At 31.8% G+C, this 21,280-nt stretch overlaps 1 protein-coding gene across 1 annotated transcript; it reads right to left on the bottom strand.

Moving 5' to 3' along the window:
• Nucleotides 1–620: 620 nt before the first annotated feature.
• On the bottom strand, nucleotides 621–15,267 carry LOC134269353 (multiple epidermal growth factor-like domains protein 10). Its single transcript, XM_062751551.1, has 11 exons — nucleotides 15,261–15,267; nucleotides 12,884–13,114; nucleotides 9,057–9,296; nucleotides 5,997–6,131; nucleotides 5,743–5,883; nucleotides 4,855–4,995; nucleotides 4,615–4,755; nucleotides 3,959–4,087; nucleotides 1,320–1,457; nucleotides 1,061–1,157; nucleotides 621–877 (listed from the first exon to the last, which is right to left on the bottom strand). The coding sequence occupies exons 1-11, from the start codon at nucleotides 15,265–15,267 to the stop codon at nucleotides 625–627; spliced, it is 1,653 nt and encodes a 550-aa protein (XP_062607535.1). The 3' UTR covers nucleotides 621–624.
• Between the last annotated feature and the right edge of the window lie 6,013 nt (nucleotides 15,268–21,280).

Below are 21,280 nucleotides of genomic sequence, written 5' to 3'. Positions count from 1 at the left end.
TACAACTGATTAGTGGAATTTAACATGAATTCAACATTTAAGTTAGAAATAATATTTTTTATGATCATCAACTTGTCAAAAAACGTTTCAGTAGAGTTTGAAGGGTATTTCAAATAAAAGAATCTTTTTGTAATTTTTATTTTTTAATCCAATGTGATTAAATCCAAAACAATTCAATTTTTAGGGGTACTGGCAGATTAGAAACAGAACGTTTTTGATATTCATTTGGTTTACCTGAAAGACAATTTGTTCTTAAAAATACCCATTGCTACATTGACTGAGGTATCATCAGCATCTCAGAAAATGATAAACAAACTTTGGTAAGAATGCAGAATCCCCAGACAGAGAAAACAGAATGAGAGTACATGTAACATCTGTCCAGATGCCTAATAATGAAGATTTATATATAAAACTTGGTTGGCAATTTACGTGAGTAAAGGAAAAGAAGGGATAAATCCCAAATTAAGTAATTTTCTTGTTTGTAACACGATTCTCACAGTCTACTTAATATTTACCACTTTTTTAGGATTATGTGCATTTTATGCATTTTTATTGTTACTATGTACCAATAAAAAGCATTTGAATATGTTCAGTGCTTTAATGATTAAATAACATCGCTCTATTTCAAACCTTGTCCAGTTCAAGATTAACATAGTTTCCCTGTTTTTTAATAATACGTAATCCTTCATTACCACATGCAGCTGCTTCTCCTGGTACTTGTAAATCTAAGTTTACGTAGTTTTGTTTTTCTGGATTGAAGGTATTTAACGTTTGATAGGTATGGGATTCATCTTTTGGTTGTTTCAATGTATCTGTGCTGGTTATATATATTTGTGAGTGTCTTCTTTTTTCTATCAAGGATCTAAAGATTCCTTTTCTGAAATATTAGATAAAAGTCTATGTAGTTGATATGAGAAATACAATGAAGAAAATCATGGATATATTCTTAATATATACGAGATAAAAAAAACCCACTGTGACTAAATATACTGCAAAAGCTGAGGTTTTGAAATTAAAACATAAACAAAATGTTATACCAAAAAAACCGAACTTTTCCTACCGCAATAAATAAACAACCAATGCAATAAGGATGGTTACAAAGACAATTGCACCAAGAACTCCGCCGATGATGAATGGTATTGCTGACTTACTGTCCACTATTAGACGAAAAGAAATCGAACTCAGAAATGGAAATAATATAATAATATAGCCTTAAATATGATACTTTGGTTGTGACTATAACAAAATAAAATTAAACATGTTTCTATGAACCTGCGTTGTATTTTTCTTATTTGATGAGAACAAATGGTTTTACTCACTTTCTTCACACATGTCACCATAGTATGGTTCTTTACATCCTCCAGTACAACTCCCATTAAACCTATCACAAGTATCATTAGCACAATTGGCACTGCAGGAATGAGTACAATTTTCACCATACGTATTTTGAGGGCATTCTAAAATGGTAAAACTATGCTTAAATTAAAAATGTATTTTACAGAACATATTGAAAGAAACATGAAATGAATTAGAGCCTGCATATATATCGAGTCTGATTCATCATTTGAAGTTTCTTAGAAAATGTATCTAAGATGATATTATAGTTTCCTAGAGTTCATGATATTTATGAGAAATTTAAATAGGATTCTAATAAATTTTTTATCTGCAATAAGTAAAAAAGTTCATTCCGAATATGAAGATGCTAATATTTTTAAGTACATTGTATGCCCAATGCACGATGTTTAATCGATCTTGTCGACATCGCTGTAAAATACCAGTTTCCCTTAATTCAACATTCCTTATTCAACATTGTTAGATATTATAATATACTGTTGGATGACATTGGATTGACATATCGTGTCAACATTGCAGTCTCTTATTCCCATAACATATCCAATTGGCTCTGTTGGATAATACTTTGTTTATCTCTGTTGGAATGTTAAAAAATTTTGAGTCGACGTCTTGTTAACATTGTCTTCTCTTTTCTTTTGTTCACATTGGTCGATGTCGAGTTTTCTTGTTTACATCGTTAACATCGTCGATATCGCAATGTATGTCTACATCGAGTCGACCTCGTGTCAATATTGCCTTCCTTTTTTCTTATTTACATCGTTTACATTGTCGACATCACATATGGGTCCATATCGAGTCAAAATCGTGTCAATATTGCTTTGTTCTTCTTTTCTTAGTTACCTCCTTAACATCGTCAACATCGCAATGTTGGTCTATATCGAGTCGACCTCGAGTCAACATAACGTCTTTTTTCCTTTTACATCATTCACTTCGTCGACATCGCAGTGTAGATCGATATATCAAGTCGATATTGGGAGAACATTGCCCTCTCATATTTTCTTGTTTACATCGTCCACATGGTCGACAACGCAGTGTAGGTCTATATCGAATTGACATCGTGTCATGGCCTTTGTTTTCTTGTTTACATCGTTTACATCATCTACGTACATCACAAAGTTGGTTTATATGGAGTCGACATCGTGCCAAAATTGCTTTTTTTAGCTCACCTGAGCTAAAGGTTCAGGTGAGCTTTTCTGATCAAAATTTGTCCGTTGTCTGTCGTCGTCGTCGTTGTAAACTTTTCACATTTTCATCTTCTTTTCAAGAACAACTGGGCCAATTTCAATCAAACTTGCTACAAAGTATCCTTGGGTAAAGGGGATTCAAGTTTGTTCAAATGAAGGGCCATACCCTTTTCAAAGGGGAGATAAATTATGAATTAGAGAAAAATTAATGGCATTTTAAAAAAAAAATCTTCTCAAGAACCACTAGGCCAGGAAAGATAAAACTCATGTGGATTCATCCTGCAGGTATTGTATATTCAAGTTTGTTCAAAACATAACCCCCGGGTTAAAGGGGGGGGGCAAAATGGCCGATCAAAGTTAAGCATATGAATATATAGGAAAAATCTTTAAAAATCTTCTTCTCAAAAACCACGATGCCAAGAAAGATGAAACTCATAAATTATGGAATCATCCTCAGGTAGTGTAGATTCAAGTTTGCTCAAATCATGACCCCGGGACTAGGGTGGGGCCAATATGGCTGAACAAGTTATACATTGGAATACAAAGGGAAACCTTTTAAAATCCTCTTTTCAGGTACCTCAAATCCATGCTTAGTGATAATATATGAAATCATCCTCACGTAATGTAGATTCTAGTTTGTTCAAACCATGACCCCCTGGGAGGTTCAAGCCCCCCCCCCCCCCCCACCCACCCACCCTCAACTCAGTAAACTTTCAGTTCTAATCTGATAAGTGCTTTTTCCAAGCAAATTGCTCAGGTGAGTGATGTGTCCCTGGGCCTCTTGTTTCATATAAAGTAGACCATGCATTGGACGTGATGAACATGTGTACCTTATTAAAACATGTTCAAGATGTAACCTTAAACTGAACTTAAACTTTATATAATTATACGCGAGTATACAAAGTATATGTAGGTTATATAAAAAATTTTGTTTGTGGACTTTTCTTTAATTCAATATGATAAGTAGTTATATTACTTATGAATATACATTGTGTATTTGGAATATATATGAAAATAAAAGATGTTTTCGATATTATATTAACACTGATAACCCTGCCAGGTTTACTATGTAGAAATAATAACAATGTATACGATGTAAACGCAATACCGTAACAACATTGTTAACGTTGCGATGTCGACGTCGACGATGTCAAAATACAATTAAAGATAATGACAATGTAGACAAGGTAAATGCGATATCGCATAAAAATTGTCTACATTGCGATACCATCGATGATGACACTTAACGTAGATACAATAACAATGTAGCCGGCGTAAACGCAATATGGCATCAACATTGTTTACATTGCGATGTCGTCAACATTAAATTGATAAAGTGCAATGGACATTCATGATATTTTACTCAATTTTAACTAAATTAACTACAGAAATCGTTATGGAAATCACAAAAAGATATTCACCTGTACTGCAAATGGGAGCCGCCCAACCAATTTTACACAAACAGGATCCGTCGGTGTGTTTACATATTTCCTTACAATTCTGAGAACAACTTTTAGAGCAGTTTGCACCATAGAAACCATGCGCACAAGCTGTAATGAAAAGACAGATGACAAATAATTTATTATGCCTAAAAGATACTTCAAGCATCGGTTGCCATAAATAAAGACCAAAAAATCAGGGTAAACAAATTAATTATTTTAATAGAGAGCTTTATATGAGTTTTGAACTTTGTCACTTTTTATTAAAATGAGGTTAATTCTTCAATATTTTCTTAGTTTCAACAAGCAGTGTGTACTGTAGCCTTGAATTATTCATTGTTATCCTTATCCTTGTGATTTATGTTCGAAAGAATATATTTGCCATGTGCAATGACTTAAAATATAGACCGTCTTTATAACGTTGGTTATTTTAGTTTTGGTACAAGAGGGTACACGAGTGTTTCACACCCAGCTCGGTAAAAATATAGATTATCTATCTATTTTTTGTGCTTTTGAAGTAGATAAAGTATCAATTAATGTAAATCAGGACAAAAATTGCACTGTTAACCAATTAATTCCACGAGTAGGGACCTACCTTAAATGTTTGTAAAATGATATACATTAAAGTTCTACATTACATTCGTTGCACATATTCCCAAGGTAGCCATTTTTACAGCCATTATAGCAATGTCCATCAATGTGGTTACAAAATTCCTCATTGGCACAGTGTCCACTACAAAGCTGACTACATTCATTACCAAACCAGCCTGAGGTACATTCTATTGTAAACAAAGTAATTCACTTGCTTTTAAAAGTCAACATGTAAACTGATTTATTCCAAATGTATGAGGTGATCAAATTTAAAAAGTATATTATACCTTTATTACACAAATCTCCGAGATATCCAGTTGAACAACCTGAGTCGCAACGCCCTGTTTTCCTGTTACACATGTTTCCATTTAAACAATGTCCGCTGCAGTTAGAAGCACAGTTTGGGCCATAGCGTCCATAACTGCATGCTGTAGTTGAGAGTCAACAAAGATATATAGAATTACGCTGTCAAAAGTTTATTCTACATTGTAAGTCACCCATGCACATAGATTTTGGAGAAACTGGCACTTAAAAAAAAAAAACAAAAAAACTAAACATTTGTTTAAAAAAAAGTCTAGAGGTAGACAATATTTAGACCTTGTAGGAGGTATATTTTAGATGATTCTATGCAATCTATATCTAATATATTATATAACAAACCTGTATATTTAAACATACAGGTTTATTGAAAATGCTTACACCGTATTTAACCAAAACCCTGAACATAAACACAAATATTTACAATATTTCAATTTATTGGATTGAAGCTTATATGTGATATTAGACGTAATAAATTTCAGTCAGCCTTACATCATGTACATGTGACAACGAAACGTGTTTAAAAGTGTATCCATTAAAATGTGCAAAATTGTATTAATTAAACTATATTTTTATAAATTCGATCTCTATACTACGAAACTCCTTGGTACCAGGAAGAAAATAAATTAATATGGCAACCACCAAATAAGTTTTCTGTGGTCCAAAATACCACACATAAATAACTGGCAGCCTCATCCAGATACTTATCTGGCAACCTCCAAATTTATTAATTGAGTAATTGCTAGACAATTATATGGTGACCGCCATTTATTTACATAGCGGCTGCCAGATTAATGTTTTTTAACCTGAAACCCACCTGAATATTAAGGTGAAATAAATTAATTTCGAAAACATACATTCATTACACATCGGCGGAGTCCATCCAGGAGCACAACCTTCGTCACAGATTCCAGTCACTGGATTACAGGTTTGACCATCCAGACAATGTCCTGAACATCGAAATTTGCAGTCTAGACCATGTGATCCTCTTTCACATGCTGTTAATACATTGCCATGCATAGATATATGTTTGAGGACAGGAAAGCATGCCGACAAAATTAAAGTCAACAACTCTACGTACATGTAGTAGGGTAAGTAAGAGAAAACTTACACTTTTGACAGAACTGCCCTGTCCATCCAGGCATACAACCCAGACAGGTTCCGTTAATGATATCACACGTTTCCCCTTGACAATGTTCGGAACAATTATTTTTACACAGTTTACCATATGTACCTCTTTTACAACCTGAAAACAATTTGAATACCGCAAAACTCTTTGAATTACAAATTAAATGTAATTATGACCATTACATGAAAAAGCAAATATGATGTAACCAAATTCTTTTTTAAAATACCGGTATATAAACGGAAAGCAAGACAAATACAAATGCACTGAACGCTAGGACAAGGAACCAAGGTACATGTACCAAGAAAAGGTGAATCTTTGCAAACAAGTTACACCTTTAGTAATTGGCTTTGACGATAACTTAATAGGGACAAGATTCCTGATATCATTGTAAATTGTAAGAGCTCATTCAGATTGGTGAAATCGTATTACTGTAAGCACATTCGTTGGCTATTTCAGCACACTTAGTATAACTGATGCAAAGTCTTTTATGCAATTTAGTTTCAATCTTACATATTCCGAAAAGAACTAGTACAAGTATGTAAAACCGTAATTAACATAATTACCTCCTAACGTACTCCGATCCTTAGGTTCTGAAAACAGGCATTGATTGATTAGAAATGTCTCTGAATTTTCGAATGTAGTATGTTTTCACCCATGATAATTCTTCTAACATCATCTTTCAATCTAACCATATTAACTAGGAAAAATTAGTAAACAACAAGATAGGGTGAGACCCCTATTTGGCCTCCTATTTTTGTTTCTTTCAAAATGATCTAACAGCTTATTAATAAAATCCAGTTGTCACTCCTGCCAAAAATTGGTTCTAATATTCATAATGTAGAGAGGTCACAGAGATGTCAGGAAATAGGTAAATTTTTGAATTTTCTCACTTTTATGCAAATTTTCATCGATTTTACAGCACATTTTGTCTCGGAAAACATAGAGCACAAGCTTGCCTATCTACCAAATAAACATATTTTATACACTAGTATCAGATGCAGTTTATGTGTAAAAATATCAGATAGGCAAGGTTGGGCTCTATGTTTTTTTCAGAAGAGAAAAGTATCTCAAATTTGATGACATTCCGCTAGAATTGAGGAAATTCAGAAAAATATCCTATTTCTGCACCCTCTAGTGGCTTCCATGTAAACTTTAAATCTGAATTAGTGCTTGTTTTAACTTCATAAATTTATACGAACTATCACATCTTACCAGTCTTCTGATTTTTGCATCAAATAAGGGATCAGATTCGGCCATTACCCTATCTTGTCCTTTCGAATATTTTTTTTCGGGAAACGAGAATAAAAATACCTACTATGCAATTACCTATTCAAATTATCTGAATGAAACATATCAAGATAACGAAACAGTATTAAAGATCAAAAGTCCATAAAACAATAAAAAAAAAAATATAGGAGCAGAGCAAATAAGAATCTCCAAAGCGTCAGAGGAGGGATCAGGTGCCATGGACGAGTGATCATCCGCTGCCGACCGGTCATACCCAACGTGCACTACTTGTCATGATTGGGAAATAACGGGAAATATGTTGTCAATTCAGTGTATAAAAATATACTAATAATTGTTATGAAAAGGACAGCAAGCATTTGAGTCAATGATGAGATGTATTTGCTGACAAGGCCATATTATCGATCATAGAACCGACAAAATGATGACTTTTAACGAGACTGCTGATATCTTTGTTTTATCAACTTATTTGTCAACATTTCACCTCGTTTTAAAAATTGGTCGTACGTAGAACATGCTCTTGCGTATCGAATCAACGAAGATAAAATAAACTTCGTATACAGGTGATGAAGGTACACGTATATTGCTGCATAAGTAAGGGAAGTTGACGATAGTAAAATTAAAGTCATCACGTTTATCATAATTTTAAAATATATATATTTTTATGGAATTTAATTTATCGTGCCGTGGGGAATTGTATAAAGTTGAAATGCCTTAAGTTTTAAAACTGTTGATTTTGGTAAAATCTTGTGATTTCATATTGTCCAAAACTTTCTTCGATCTTTTATGTATCCACAACTAATTTACCACTTCTTGAATATATTGTTGAGCAGTATTTTTGATATTTCTACTTCACTACTGCTAATATCTGAGTGAGGAGAAGAAAGAGGTTTTATTGAACATTAACTGGAACCCGCTATGTATCTTTGTTTTTAAGGATTCTTTTAAAGTTTCGGGATCCAATACATGTATATATATGGTAACGTAGTTCGAATTCAATTTGGTTCTTTAGGCTATCAAAAATATTCAAACTTACATAGTTTTGAATTACTTCTTCATTAGAAAGGGATCAATTAACATAAGTTGGATTACCACTTGTAGAATTAAAGCCAAAGTGCCAATTCTTCTAAAATACAATTTATATAATGATCCTTACAAATATTGACAATGTTGTTACCCGCTTTGTCAGCAGAAACAATATCAAAAATAAAATCATAGGTATTCAGGCTTTTGCCTGTTCAATTTTTTAACATAAAAGGTACTTTAATTTCTTATATTTACTTCTTTCATTTTACAATGCATAGTGTTTATTTTTTTTCCAAATTGCTGAAAAAACCTTTAATCTCTGCTAATTTCATATTATGTTATTTAAAAAAAATGTATCTTTAGTTTGACTAAAATTAAAGAATCTCAATTTCTTTAAATATGTAATTTCAAAATACTTTTACGGGGTAAAAAATTTCGACTTTTCTTTCTGATAGCTTCAAAGAGACTTGAAGCTCATAAAATGGTATAAATGAAAAACATGCAAAAAATATTTTCAGCCTTCATTTTGAGATTTTTAAAATTAAAGTATAGATTAAGGAATTATCCTTCCTGGTTGAGGTTCGGAGTACCTTAAGGATGACCCTATGCACGTAAACTAATAACAAAATATTGGATATCAGGAAAAACCCTCAACATATCTTAAAATCTTAATTTTTTTTCATTGCACTGTTTTGTCTTACTTTTTATTCATTTTTTTTTATTTCTCTAGAATTAAATTCATTATTGATGCAAGTTACAGCTAAAATTAACCTTCAACTACCACTTCACATAACTCCGTTATAATCAACTTCTCATATCCTTGGGGATAAACAGCTTCATTTAATCGTTCGTTGTAAAATATAACATAAGAGCCATGTCCATAACAGGTTGTTGTGAAGTCAAGGGGAGGTAACTGTGGCCCGTCTTTATAACACAAGAAACCCCTTTCTTTGTTGGCAGTATAAGAAAGATATAAAGAAAACCCAGCAAAACGACCTCTTTGCCTGTTTTCTACAAGTATAAATAAAGATTTTCAATACTCTTTAAACCACAACTGTTATTTCTACAGAATATCTTTGTGTACTGAGAAACTTAAAATGCCTGTAGACAAATTAATGTGAAAAATAATTGTCTAACGATTTGTTTGAGAAATTGCCAGGAAACGTTTGAATTTAAAAAAAGTTGTATTTGCTGGCAAGGTTGTTATATTGATCATTATTTATCAAAGTCTGAATTTTAACGAAGCAGCTGTTTTCATTGCATCATCAATTTTTTTTTGTAAAAACTTGCTTCATTTAAATTCTTTTTTTTTTGTGTTAATTAGAACATGCAATTGTGTATCAAATAAACTCAGATACGTTAGCTTTACATGATGATGGTATTGTTCAGTATAAAAACTGTAGGTATAGACGATGGAGTGATAAGGTACATGTTATCAAGTTTGTCACAGTTTCCTTGTTAAATTCCATTTCATTACATTTAATGTGTTTTTCACAATGACACTCAGTCTCTAGTACAACCAAAAAAATTGAATTGAGAATTGTTAAAGTAGATTGTAGATTTGTACACAAGCTCTATAGGCTCATTCGAGCTTGTTTTCAAATCATATAATTCAATTTTTAAGCTTACAAATTGAAATTTTAAAATTGAGATTTCAATAAACCAATCAAAAGGCTGGATTTGATTAAATATCTCTTCTTTTAATAGAACGAAAAATGATTCAAACTAAGCATTGATTTCTTTTTATTTAGGATATTAAGCTCTGAACCAAAGACACACGCTGAGTTTTCATAAAAGTAGATCGGATTTTGACCATAATCATTTCAAAATTTTATTGCAATTGCTTATTTTAATGCAGAATATTTTCAAATATGAAATGTTTCTTTAATTACCAAAAGTCGTGGGGATAGAAACGGAATCCTTCTTGAAATAAATTTTATAATTCAAGCTTAACTACTGGTTAATAAACAAATGCCATTTCGATATTGCTTTCAAAAATATCAGCAGCAGGGTATACTCCTCGAATGCGTTACACCTCACTGCTTTATTGTTACGGGTATCGGCGTGATCATGCTAGTTGTCTTATTTGACCTTTGTTTACATTTTATTGCAGTTACGTGCATTTGTATTTATTTGTTTGCTGCGATGACCTGTGTAACTATTGGAAATATCTTTGGTATCTTACTTTCCTGCATAAGAAGTATACAGTTATTTTTTTTATGCCGTCGAGTGCTGCAAAGCATATATATGATTAAACAGAACAGTGACTAAGTCAGCTGCTTTATCTAGAGGGTCCTCAGAAATAGCGAGAATTCGATCAAAATTGGCAGACACATTCCTTTTTCGAATTGTGTTCAACTTTATTTTAGGGACCTTACTGCTTATAACAAGACTGTACAATTATGTCTTCTAAATATTCATGCATAAAGAAAAGTTTTGAATAATTCAGTATCTTTATTGTACTTATTCTGTTTCTCTGAGATTTAATGTAAGTAAATGTAACTCTAAATTGAGGGGGGTGTCTCACACGGTTGTGGTATGTTTTCAGTTAACTGAGCCCGATCCGTATATTGAGACAATTCTTTTTGTCAATTAGACTATCCTTGCAATCAGGTCTGTCCTTGATCTTGAAATAGAGGCGAAGAGTGGGAAATATAAATGTTATGTCTTTATTAGCGCAATCATAGAAAAGATCTTAAAGTAAAACGGTCAAGTTGAAATAACTGTCACAGAATATATGATGACCGGATGTGACACAAGAACATAGCAACTTTCACAATAAAACAATATACAAATTATTTGACATAGTAGACATATAAAAAATTAAGTATTAATTAATTCAGCTATGAACAGAGAGATCATTATTTACATATCGCTACCAAATTTTGAACTCTTAAAAAGTTTTAAGAATAGAATTTTTGCTCGTCATTATGCACTTCTCAAAACGATTTACATATTTAAGAATTACAAAAATTATTTCTCCCTACATAGAAGAGTTGTACTTGATGATATGTCTTATTTCTCTTTAGCTAACTATATTTAATAATTGTCAAAATAATTAAACAAGATATAAATGCAATAAGCGTATTTAAAAAAACCATAATTATTTTTTTTCAGTGTACTAATTTAAATCTTAATAAATTCCAAAATACATTAAATTTATATAGAAGAAAAATATAAGTAAATAATTAAAATACAAGTACATACCTAGAAATAGAGGCGAAGAGTGGGAAATATAAATGTTATGTCTTTATTAGCGCAATAATAGAATAGATGCGCATTTCCCAACTCTTGCCCAATTTAAAGAAATAGATTTTGAAAAAGGACCAATCAAAAAATAAACTCAAGATTTTAAGATAACAATTAGTGAAAAGGCAATTAACGCGTAATGATACTTAAATGACAGTTATAAACAATTTGAAGCGAAAACAACTCAACATGAGAAAACAAGGTACTCGCTTATGACATCTTGGAAAGGAACAATTAAGACAGTGAGAAAAAAAATAATTACATGTACATCAAAGATTAAAAAATAATCAAATACAATTAGACTCAGATGTCACAATTCAAATAAATAAGTTTGAACCATAAAGTAAACAAAATAATAAATATTTATACAACAATCAGAAACTATTGAATTAAGGAAAGTACGTGTCACATATCTTAGAATGTAAAATATAATTATTTAAAAATAATATTAACGCGTTGATAGAGGCTTTATATGCGACTGAATGAATTTATACAAAAATGAAAAAACAGTCAAAATCTAAGTGTGACATATTGTCACAGATGAAAATGTACCCTTGGACATTTTGACAATTAATTTGGATATTTTTATTTCTAAATTCTTACATCTGTTTTTAATTTAATGAGCTGTCAATGAGTTGCTCCAATCTGTCAGATTTATCTATTTTAAATATTTAATTATCTTAATTACCCATTAGTGATACGACCAGATGGACTGTGTTTTGTGTGACTTAATTATTGTTTATTTAAAATCACAATCTTTAACTCTACTTGTAAATCAAATTAACTCATGTCATATATTACTCAAACTTATCAATTTTCAACCATGCCTATAAAAAAAAATTTTGTTAACATTCGGGGAGTTGGAATCGGGACGCGCTTGTTCCTGATACTGTCCGACCCGACGAGAAATAAAGGTCTGCAAATCGTAAAGCGGCTTTACCTTCATTTACTTAATAGTCCACCCTAGTGGCTTTACCGACAAGCCCACGCATCTTACGCGAGGGTGTGATAGGGGGATAGGGAGGAGTAGAAAACGAATCATATCTTTCACCTGACTCGATTAGTTTATCTTCGAGAATACATATATGACGTTTGGGTCTCTTTTCTCATGAAATGACGAACGTTTCCGAAACATTTTCTAAAAGCTTTTCTGAATTTGTAATTCTAGATTGACTGCATTACATACTGATAATAAACCCATTCTATTGCAAACAACTGAGTGAAAAACACAAAATATATGTCTTTAACATTCTTAAATATGAATCTAAAGCAAGGTCTTACCATTTGTTCAATGAAAAGGGGAAAGGGGTTTTAATACCATGTTTCTCAAGAATAAAATGAAAACTTACCGTATTGTTCCCCGTATGATTTAAACAGTATCCTGATGCTATACACACTATACACGTCTCCCAGATCTACATACCACCACACTGTCTTATATGTTGATGCAGGACCGATGTTATCAGACCTCATACAAGTCCTGTTGTCTCTGTCTACTGCATTACTTGCCACACAGTTCGATAAAGGAATACATGGAAAAGTAGAAAATTGAGATGATCTCTTACGGTAAGAAACATCATCTGAAAAATTAAAACGTGACTCTCGAAGATGTCCCGTTAAAAAGACATTAATGTATGTCTCTAAACAGTATTTGATGGATATATTCTGGAATAAAATTCTTTGAAGCAGAAATTAGACAAACATTATGCTTAAACCACTACATTGCAAGGTACATGTATCAGATACATGTCTAAATAAACTGGATAGTAAACGGGGAAAGGAACAAAGTTTCCATTGTAAAACAAAAAGAAAAAAATAATGTTAAGAAAAATCTTCATTAAACTGAAGATAGAAGGGATTCACTGTATGATATATGAAAATAATTATTTGAAATCATTCATTTAAAAAATCAGGTTTTAGTTGAAAAAAATACATGAATACATGTATATTGAAAATTAGAACTCCATGATGATTTTTTGACCATTACAAATGTGTGCAAATGTGACCAAACCATAAAAGAAATGGCAAGTCAACAAAATCTTAGGATCTGATGGGGTGCAATGTATCTTTTGAAATCTATATCTTTTAAAAACAATTTCAAAGGTATTATTTAAAACTATTAACCAAGACAATATGAAAAAAAGAAATATCTTTTCTAAAAAAATATTAATTTTCCCTAATGCATGAAAAAAAAGTTAAAATAATTATCTCAGCAACATCAACTTGTGGATATAATGTGGTTGTCCGTTTGTCTGTGTGTCCATATGTTTGTCCATAACAAATTTTCATCGCAGTTATCTAAGCAACTACTTATTGCTATTGCTCGAAGTTTTAGCACACTTTTTGATCTAAGCATGTCATATGATGGGATTCATTTTTGTTCAAATCCAATGTCAACTTCCTGTTTATCCATGTTTTTGACTGTACGAATTTCTTTTGCAGTTGAAATTTTAGTATACGCTTTGTGTAAGTGCACCATCTGGTTGAATTCATTTTAGTATGTGTATATTCACATGAGAGTGTAAGTTAACATGCAGAATTGGGGTATTTCTAGCTAGTGAGCATTCGCTCAAAGACATCTTTTTAATGAGTATTATAAATCGCAAATATTATGATTAGATATTGCTAAGAATATATTACCATTTTACAAGAAAAGGTGTTAAATTCGCTCATCGTTAAAATTGACAATCACACGGTATATCGATGAAAAAGGGCTTTCATTTGATATATTAGAATATTGTAAATCTAAGTAAAACATAGAGAAATAGTAATCTTCAAGACTGCTGATTCTGCAGAAAAATGGGACAAAGAAGGGGCATGTTATACACGTATCATGTTTTATTATAAATAATATTTTTGACTAACAGTGTTCAAAGACCTTACTGGACCTAACTTGACGTTTTTTTTTCGTACTTAAGAATACTTGGTTGTAGTGATATTTTCGGTAACACGTTAATGCGATGTTAAAACCGATCTTTAGCTTCTTTTTTGTTGCATGTTAAATCCTAGCAACAAAAATTGTAAAATTGATCATTATAAAATAAAATTTGTTACTTTATGTAGGCACAATATTGATTACGATTTACGTAAATAAAATGCTTGCAAGCTTTGTGAAAATTCTTCCTTAAGCTTGTGACATTCGTATGTCTAGTTTGATCTGAAGGGCCTGCTTCCTTGTACATATGAAGGTTCATTGGTTTTCATTGTATTCAATTTGGTCAAAGTATTTTCTTCTTTTTATTAGAATAGGCTTATTAAACCTTATAATTACGGTCAGACGACACATTCCTCAAAAATATATAATTTTTCCCAAGAATTGGTCATTGATTGATTGATTGATTGTTTACTGTTTAACGTCCCTCTCCAGAATATTTCACTGATATGGAGACGTCACCATTGATTGATTGTTTACTGTTTAACGTCCCTCTCCAGAATATTTCACTGAAATGGAGACGTCACCATTGCCGGTGAAGGGCTGCAAATTTAGGCCTATGCTCGGCACATACGGCCTTTGAGCAGGAAGGGATCTTTATCGTGTCACATCTGCTGTGACACGGGGCCTCAGTTTATACGGTTTCATCCGAAGGACCGCCCCATTTAGTCGCCTTTTAGTCGACAAGCAAGGGGGTACTGAGGACCTATTCTAACCCGGATCCCCACGGGGCAATTGGTCATTGAAGTATAGGTACTTAAACAAGTTTTCTCACAAAAAAGTAGGGTACTTACCTGGCATTTGGACAAGATACATGTGCCAAAGGGCCATATTTCTTATATAACCTTTATGGTTAATCTTCTGAATTGCCTATATCACAATGTTTTGGTGTACTTATATTTAAAATCATTTTGAAAACGATGTAGAAATTGGACGAGAATGACAATTTTGAATATTTCTTTTTTATAAAATACAAAGAGATACAAAACATATATTTGAGGAACGTGTCGTCTGACCTTCATAATTATGTCAACGTTTTAATGTTTTTGTCCTCTATAGTGACCCTGAACATCTATAATATATTTGGTTTTTTACATGTTTAAGTACATTCAAGACATTGTTCGATTTGTTTAGTAGTTTAATGGTAAAAGTAAAAAAAAAAAAAACAAATACATGCGAATTTTATTCTTTTAGTAGTGTAATCTTGGGATGTAATTAAGATTTTCTAACATTTTGAGGAAAATCATGAAATGCCAATTTTTTATAAGAATTTTTAAGAATTACTATTCATTATTTTTATTAGGAAAAGTTTCAGAGGGTAAATCATTTACCAGTACATTATTCTGCTGGAAAATCAGTGCAATGATGCAACATTGATTTTCGATTCTATTTAATCTAATCATGATAAAATATTTATTTTCATAATAATTAACGTTTGAATCTATATTTAATTTGATCTCTCTATTCTTTTCATTTTCTACAGGATGTGCATTACTCTAATAACAACGTTAAAAGTATATTGACTTTGAAGTACGTACCATATCCAAAGGATGAAAAAGATCCATGTAAAAACAAAAGCGTTTTTAGAATAAAATTTAAAGTGTTCTTCATTTTGTTAATATAATATCATACGAGGAATAAACTACCAAAAAGTATTAATTCATCCTTTACTTTTTTTTTTGAATTGTAACCAGTACAAAAATTCAATATTAACTTTCTTTTCATATAAGGAAACTTTAAATAATTGTTACTCATATAGAACTACTCCTTTAGAATACGTTGATGTTGACACAGTCTTCCCATAATTATGTGCTTACCTTTCTCATTACGTCTGAATTAAACATAATTTAATTTTCATCTTAACAAAATAATGTGACAGCCTTTTCTTAAACATGCTGGACATCACGGTGAACTGTTCATTAATAATGATAATAATGATACAATAATAATAATACGAGAATAACATTATCACATAAAAAATAATATTATTATTCATTAAAGTTTTCATTTTTTTTTTCATTATGGCCATTACATAAGGAGTCTCAATTACAAACGTTCGACCTGATACTTTAAACCCCTTTTCTAAACTTTCACGCAAGAAATATCATCTTGCACTACACACAAATATTTCCACCAGACAAATATTTTAGCTCAAACATGTACTTTTTATTTCAGAAAAATACATTAAATCATCAAGTCTAAAATACATCCCATAGATATTTTGGTTATTCCGCCTCATACTTGGTTGAGCAGTCGCCCTCCATGATAATAACAATATGTTTCTTCATATTTTGTAACTATTAATGATTTCATGTGAAGAAAATCCTATTATCTATCGATCTCTGAAGTTTATCTTTTCTTTAAAAAAATACCTATATGTATTTTTACAGATAATTGCGAAAATGATGGATATAAAATAATGAATTAATTTTGAAATGAAAAAATTATTCATGGTTAATAAAACATATACTGACGTATGTTATATTGTCATGTAGGCATGATTGAATATGTTATCTGTAAACAAAATTTGCATAATACTTAATGGATTTGTTTTTAGTATTCTTTTTATAAAACATTAAGGTATGCCACTCGTGAAATTTGCTAAATCAAGGATTTTTCGAGAAACATGTTTTGGATAAGTACTCTATAGTATGACTCAAATTCGCAGAAAAAAGGGGTCAGTGTGCATCTTACTGAGCTACAGTACTTAAATTTTAAATCTTTGGTAAATTACATAAACTTTTATCATGATTTATCAAATAAATTGATGACAAAAAATATCATCTTATTTTACGTAAAATACAATGTAGTTTGAATGATATTTATTAATAGACAAATATTGCAAATTAATGCGTGCAAATTATAATGTGACCATTTTGCACTAAAAAGTAACATGTTTTGGGTATTTAAAATCTTAAAAGACAATAAGATATTTTCTTGTATCAAACTTTTTTCGATTTAAGTGCTGATGAGTCAAAGTAAATTTAATAAATATGCAGATTTTTAGAATTTTCTGCTAAATATCCTTCCACCACAAGAAACAGTCCTTCATAAATCTTTATTCTTTGTTGATTTTTGAGCAGTTTTTTTCATTGAATGTTGAATAATTAACAATGTTGAATTTTAATACGTTAGAAAATTGAATTATAATAAATAGTTTTGAAGTAAGGGATTCTGTATGTATTTTTCTCAAAAGCTGACGAATGACGCCGTCATACCTTAATATATTTCAATCGTTGTTATTCATACATGCTTTCATATGTGCCGTATCTTATCATAAAGTACTCGTAATCGAAGATTCGGGTATATATATATTTTTTGCTCTGACGGTCCGTCTGTCTTTTTGTCTGTTTGTTTGTTTGTCAGCAAAGATTTCTACTTTGAGATGGTGGTGTTATGGTCATTAACCTGGGTCATAACTATTGAATACTGTGTAGATGCTAGAACTGTTATATTTCACATGTTTATACACTTTTATAAGACTTTTCAAAGGGTAGAAATATTTTTAACCTTTTGACCTAGACCTTAGAGTTTGAAACACTTTTAAAGAATAAACTTTGGCCATCAACTTTTGAACATTTAGTATGTCTTTTTTATTTCAGGGGTGTATTCTTTGTGACAAGGCCTTCCTTTGGATATTAACAATTTTAACCTTGAACTTGGAGGTAAACGTGCACTTAAAAAACTTCAACTATAAGCTGCAATACAGTGGCATCCGTGTCAAAAACTAGGTTTTGCTTTTCTCATGAATAATCTATTGAAATATATGAATGTTTAATTTGTCTTACAGATATAAGTTCCACCATATAAATGTACGTTGTAAACACGATAAAATATTTGCAACATACAATTGCAACAATCATTTAGGTTTTTGGTTCGCTTATTCAATATAACATCAATAACATGCATTTTATGATGATATAAGTTGAAAATTAGAATATTTTTCGGATTTTCCAATTTCCTGGTAATCATGGATGTCGTCTGTTTGGTTTGCATGGATCTCTGTTCTAGTAAAATATGTTTCTGATCCAGCACTCTTTTCTTTCCAAATCCTTGTAATTTGTTTTCTAAAATAATACAACAAAAGTCTAAATAATACAGCAAAATGTAAAAAGAGCATACATATTGCTCGCATACATATTGCTCACATATGCATCTGTAAAAAGAATTTAACTTCGTTCTTTTAGTATGGGTTCAGGTTTTCTAGAGAAGAAAACTTCAAGAATTATTTTTTTTTAATTGATGAATAGCAACGTTTATCTGCAAATTGTGACACCATCTACTTCATTTACTTTAAAGAAAAAAAATTAGAGGTACTGTAAGCAGTGAGCTCACTAAATGAAGCCCCTGCTTCCCATATGGTTATGTTGACAAAGTCTATGTTTCGCATAGGGAGACCGGAAATGTCAGATCAAATGGTAAAATGGGATTGCACAGACTACTGCAGTTAAACTTTCGTGATATGTTGCACCTTATTTTTGCCATATACTAGTATTCAATCATTCTTTATAAGCGATACAAAACTTTGACAAATTCTTGTTATTGTTCTATTTAAACTTAAGGAAAACTAATATACGCTAAAATAATTTTTTCCGACCACACTGTCTTGCATAGTTTTGCAAAAAAAATGTTCTTGTGCAAAAAAGTAAAAAAATAAAGTAAAAAAGTTATTCAAAGAAAAACAAAGCTAAAAAAGGAGAGCTTCCGACTAAAAATGAACTTTTAATTAGGAAATTTCCATGTGGCACAAAGTTAAGACTTGCATAAATAAACAGGAAAAAAAGAGTTTGCGATGAAAAACAATGCACTGCAGATTTTTATTCGTGTTAAAAATGTACCTTTTAAAAACAGCAATCGTAACCAGGCATAATACGTTGATAATTCCAGACGATACTACTGCAGCTAGTAGAACCGTTCTTGACGTTTCTTTTTCCCTGTATTTTCCGTATGTCTGAACTGCAAAAAAGGGTATTTTTTATTTATCAAAGAAAGTATTAAATAATATACGTATAATATGAACAGTGTATATGTATATTTGACTACTCTTTCATTTCTAAGGTTTTGTAATTTTCCTTTACTTTCACAATATCAATTCAATATCCTATCATTTTCGATGCCATTTTTTGTTCAGACTTTAACATGTATTTGTTTTCCTTTTAAAGTGAACACATATGCGAATTATATATTTATCGTACTTCATATGTCCTGTAATAAATGTCGCAACATTTGCAGAAAATACGAAATCTAATTACACGGGTTGTGCACTTTTTTCCAGCAAGACATAGCGTACTTCCGTTTAAATGCCATCTTGATCCCAATGATCTTATTCAAATTCACTCTACACCGATAAATCATCGAGAATAACACGACATGCGATATTGTGGAAGGAATGTTGTCCAATACGTATCTTTTATTAAAAAAAGAATTGTTTGTCAATTATACAATTTTTTATTTGATTTAAACAAAATATATTTACAAACTAATTAAAATAAATATGATTTTGAGGTGAGGAAAAGCGATGTAAATTATTGATTCTCAATATGCTAATTCATTATTACTTGTCAAAACGCCATACACTCCGAAATATCTATTTTTTTCATAATAATAATAATAATAATAATAATGATTGGATTTATATAGCGCTTTTCTAACATAAATGCTACTCAAAGCGCTTTACAATCATTATTACCCCAGCAGACCTTAACAAACCAGAATCTTTCTCAGTGCAAGCTGCCGTAATCAGCGCTAGAATACTAACATTCTGACAATATCTTTCACTGTCTATAGCCAGGTACCCCTTTTACACTTGGGTGGAGTGAGGAAATTCGTGTAAAGTGCCTTTCCCAAGGACACAACGTCGACTTGCCGCGGCAAGGATTCGAACTCACAACCTTTCGGTTTGGGGTCCGGCACCTTCACCACTAGGCTACCGACGCCACAAAATAAAATAAAATCGTCGCCCGAGTGCCACTGTGGCTAGAGCGTCTGCTCTAGAGTTTCGAAGTAGGGAGTCAATCCTTACGTCTCAGGTTCGAATCCCACCGTGGGAACGTGGAGACCGGTCCTTCGGATGAGACTGTATTAGCTGCAGATCTGTAACGCTACAGATCTGCAGCTAAGACTGTATAAACCGAGGTCCCGTGTCGCAGTAGGTGCTGGCACGAAAAAGATCCCTCACTGCTCAAAGGCCCTGAGTGCGTCCTTACGTCGCGGGTTCGAATCCCACCGTGGGACGTGGAGACCGGTCCTTGGGATGAGACTGTATTAGCTGCAGATCTGTAGCGTTATGGTTTTATATATTTGTCTTTGACCATAATGGTCAAAGACAAATATATAAAACCATAACGCTACAGATCTGCAGCTAAAGACTGTATAAACCGAGGCCCCGTGTCACAGTAGGTGCTGGCACGAAAAGGTTCTCTCACTGCTCAAAGGCCCTGAGTGCCGAGTATAGGACAAAATTTGTAGCCCTCCATCGGCAAGTGGTGGCGTCTCCATATGAGTGAAAAATTCTTGAGAGGGACATTAAACAACATACAATCAATCAATCTTCATAAAATCCAGCAAAATATATCCCCCAAAATGCAAAGAATCAGGGGCATTAAGATCCTAAATATGCCCCAACCATAATGGACAAAATATTATAAATATTAAAAGAATTATGATTGAATCAAACCTTTTCAGTCATATTTTGACGAAAAAACCACTATTAAGACAATTTTGGGTCAATACAAAAATAACACAATTATCACTGATTTCTGGAAATTTTTAATAATTTTTTTTTTCTGTTAACATAATTAAAGAAATAAAAGAT

The sequence above is a fragment of the Saccostrea cucullata genome, unplaced genomic scaffold (assembly GCF_032062105.1).
Source record: "Saccostrea cucullata isolate Sc308-1 unplaced genomic scaffold, CSIRO_AGI_Scuc_v1 ctg855, whole genome shotgun sequence".
Taxonomy (NCBI): Eukaryota; Metazoa; Mollusca; class Bivalvia; order Ostreida; family Ostreidae; genus Saccostrea; species Saccostrea cuccullata.
This window is presented reverse-complemented; position numbering and strand designations above follow the sequence as displayed.

Coding starts and splice junctions, on each gene's coding strand:
- LOC134269353 (XM_062751551.1), bottom strand. Junction 9,297..12,883: donor ATCATACGGGGAACAATACG/GTAAGTTTTCAT, acceptor TTATACTTGTAG/AAAACAGGCAAAGAGGTCGT. Junction 4,756..4,854: donor CGGAGATTTGTGTAATAAAG/GTATAATATACT, acceptor TGTTTACAATAG/AATGTACCTCAGGCTGGTTT.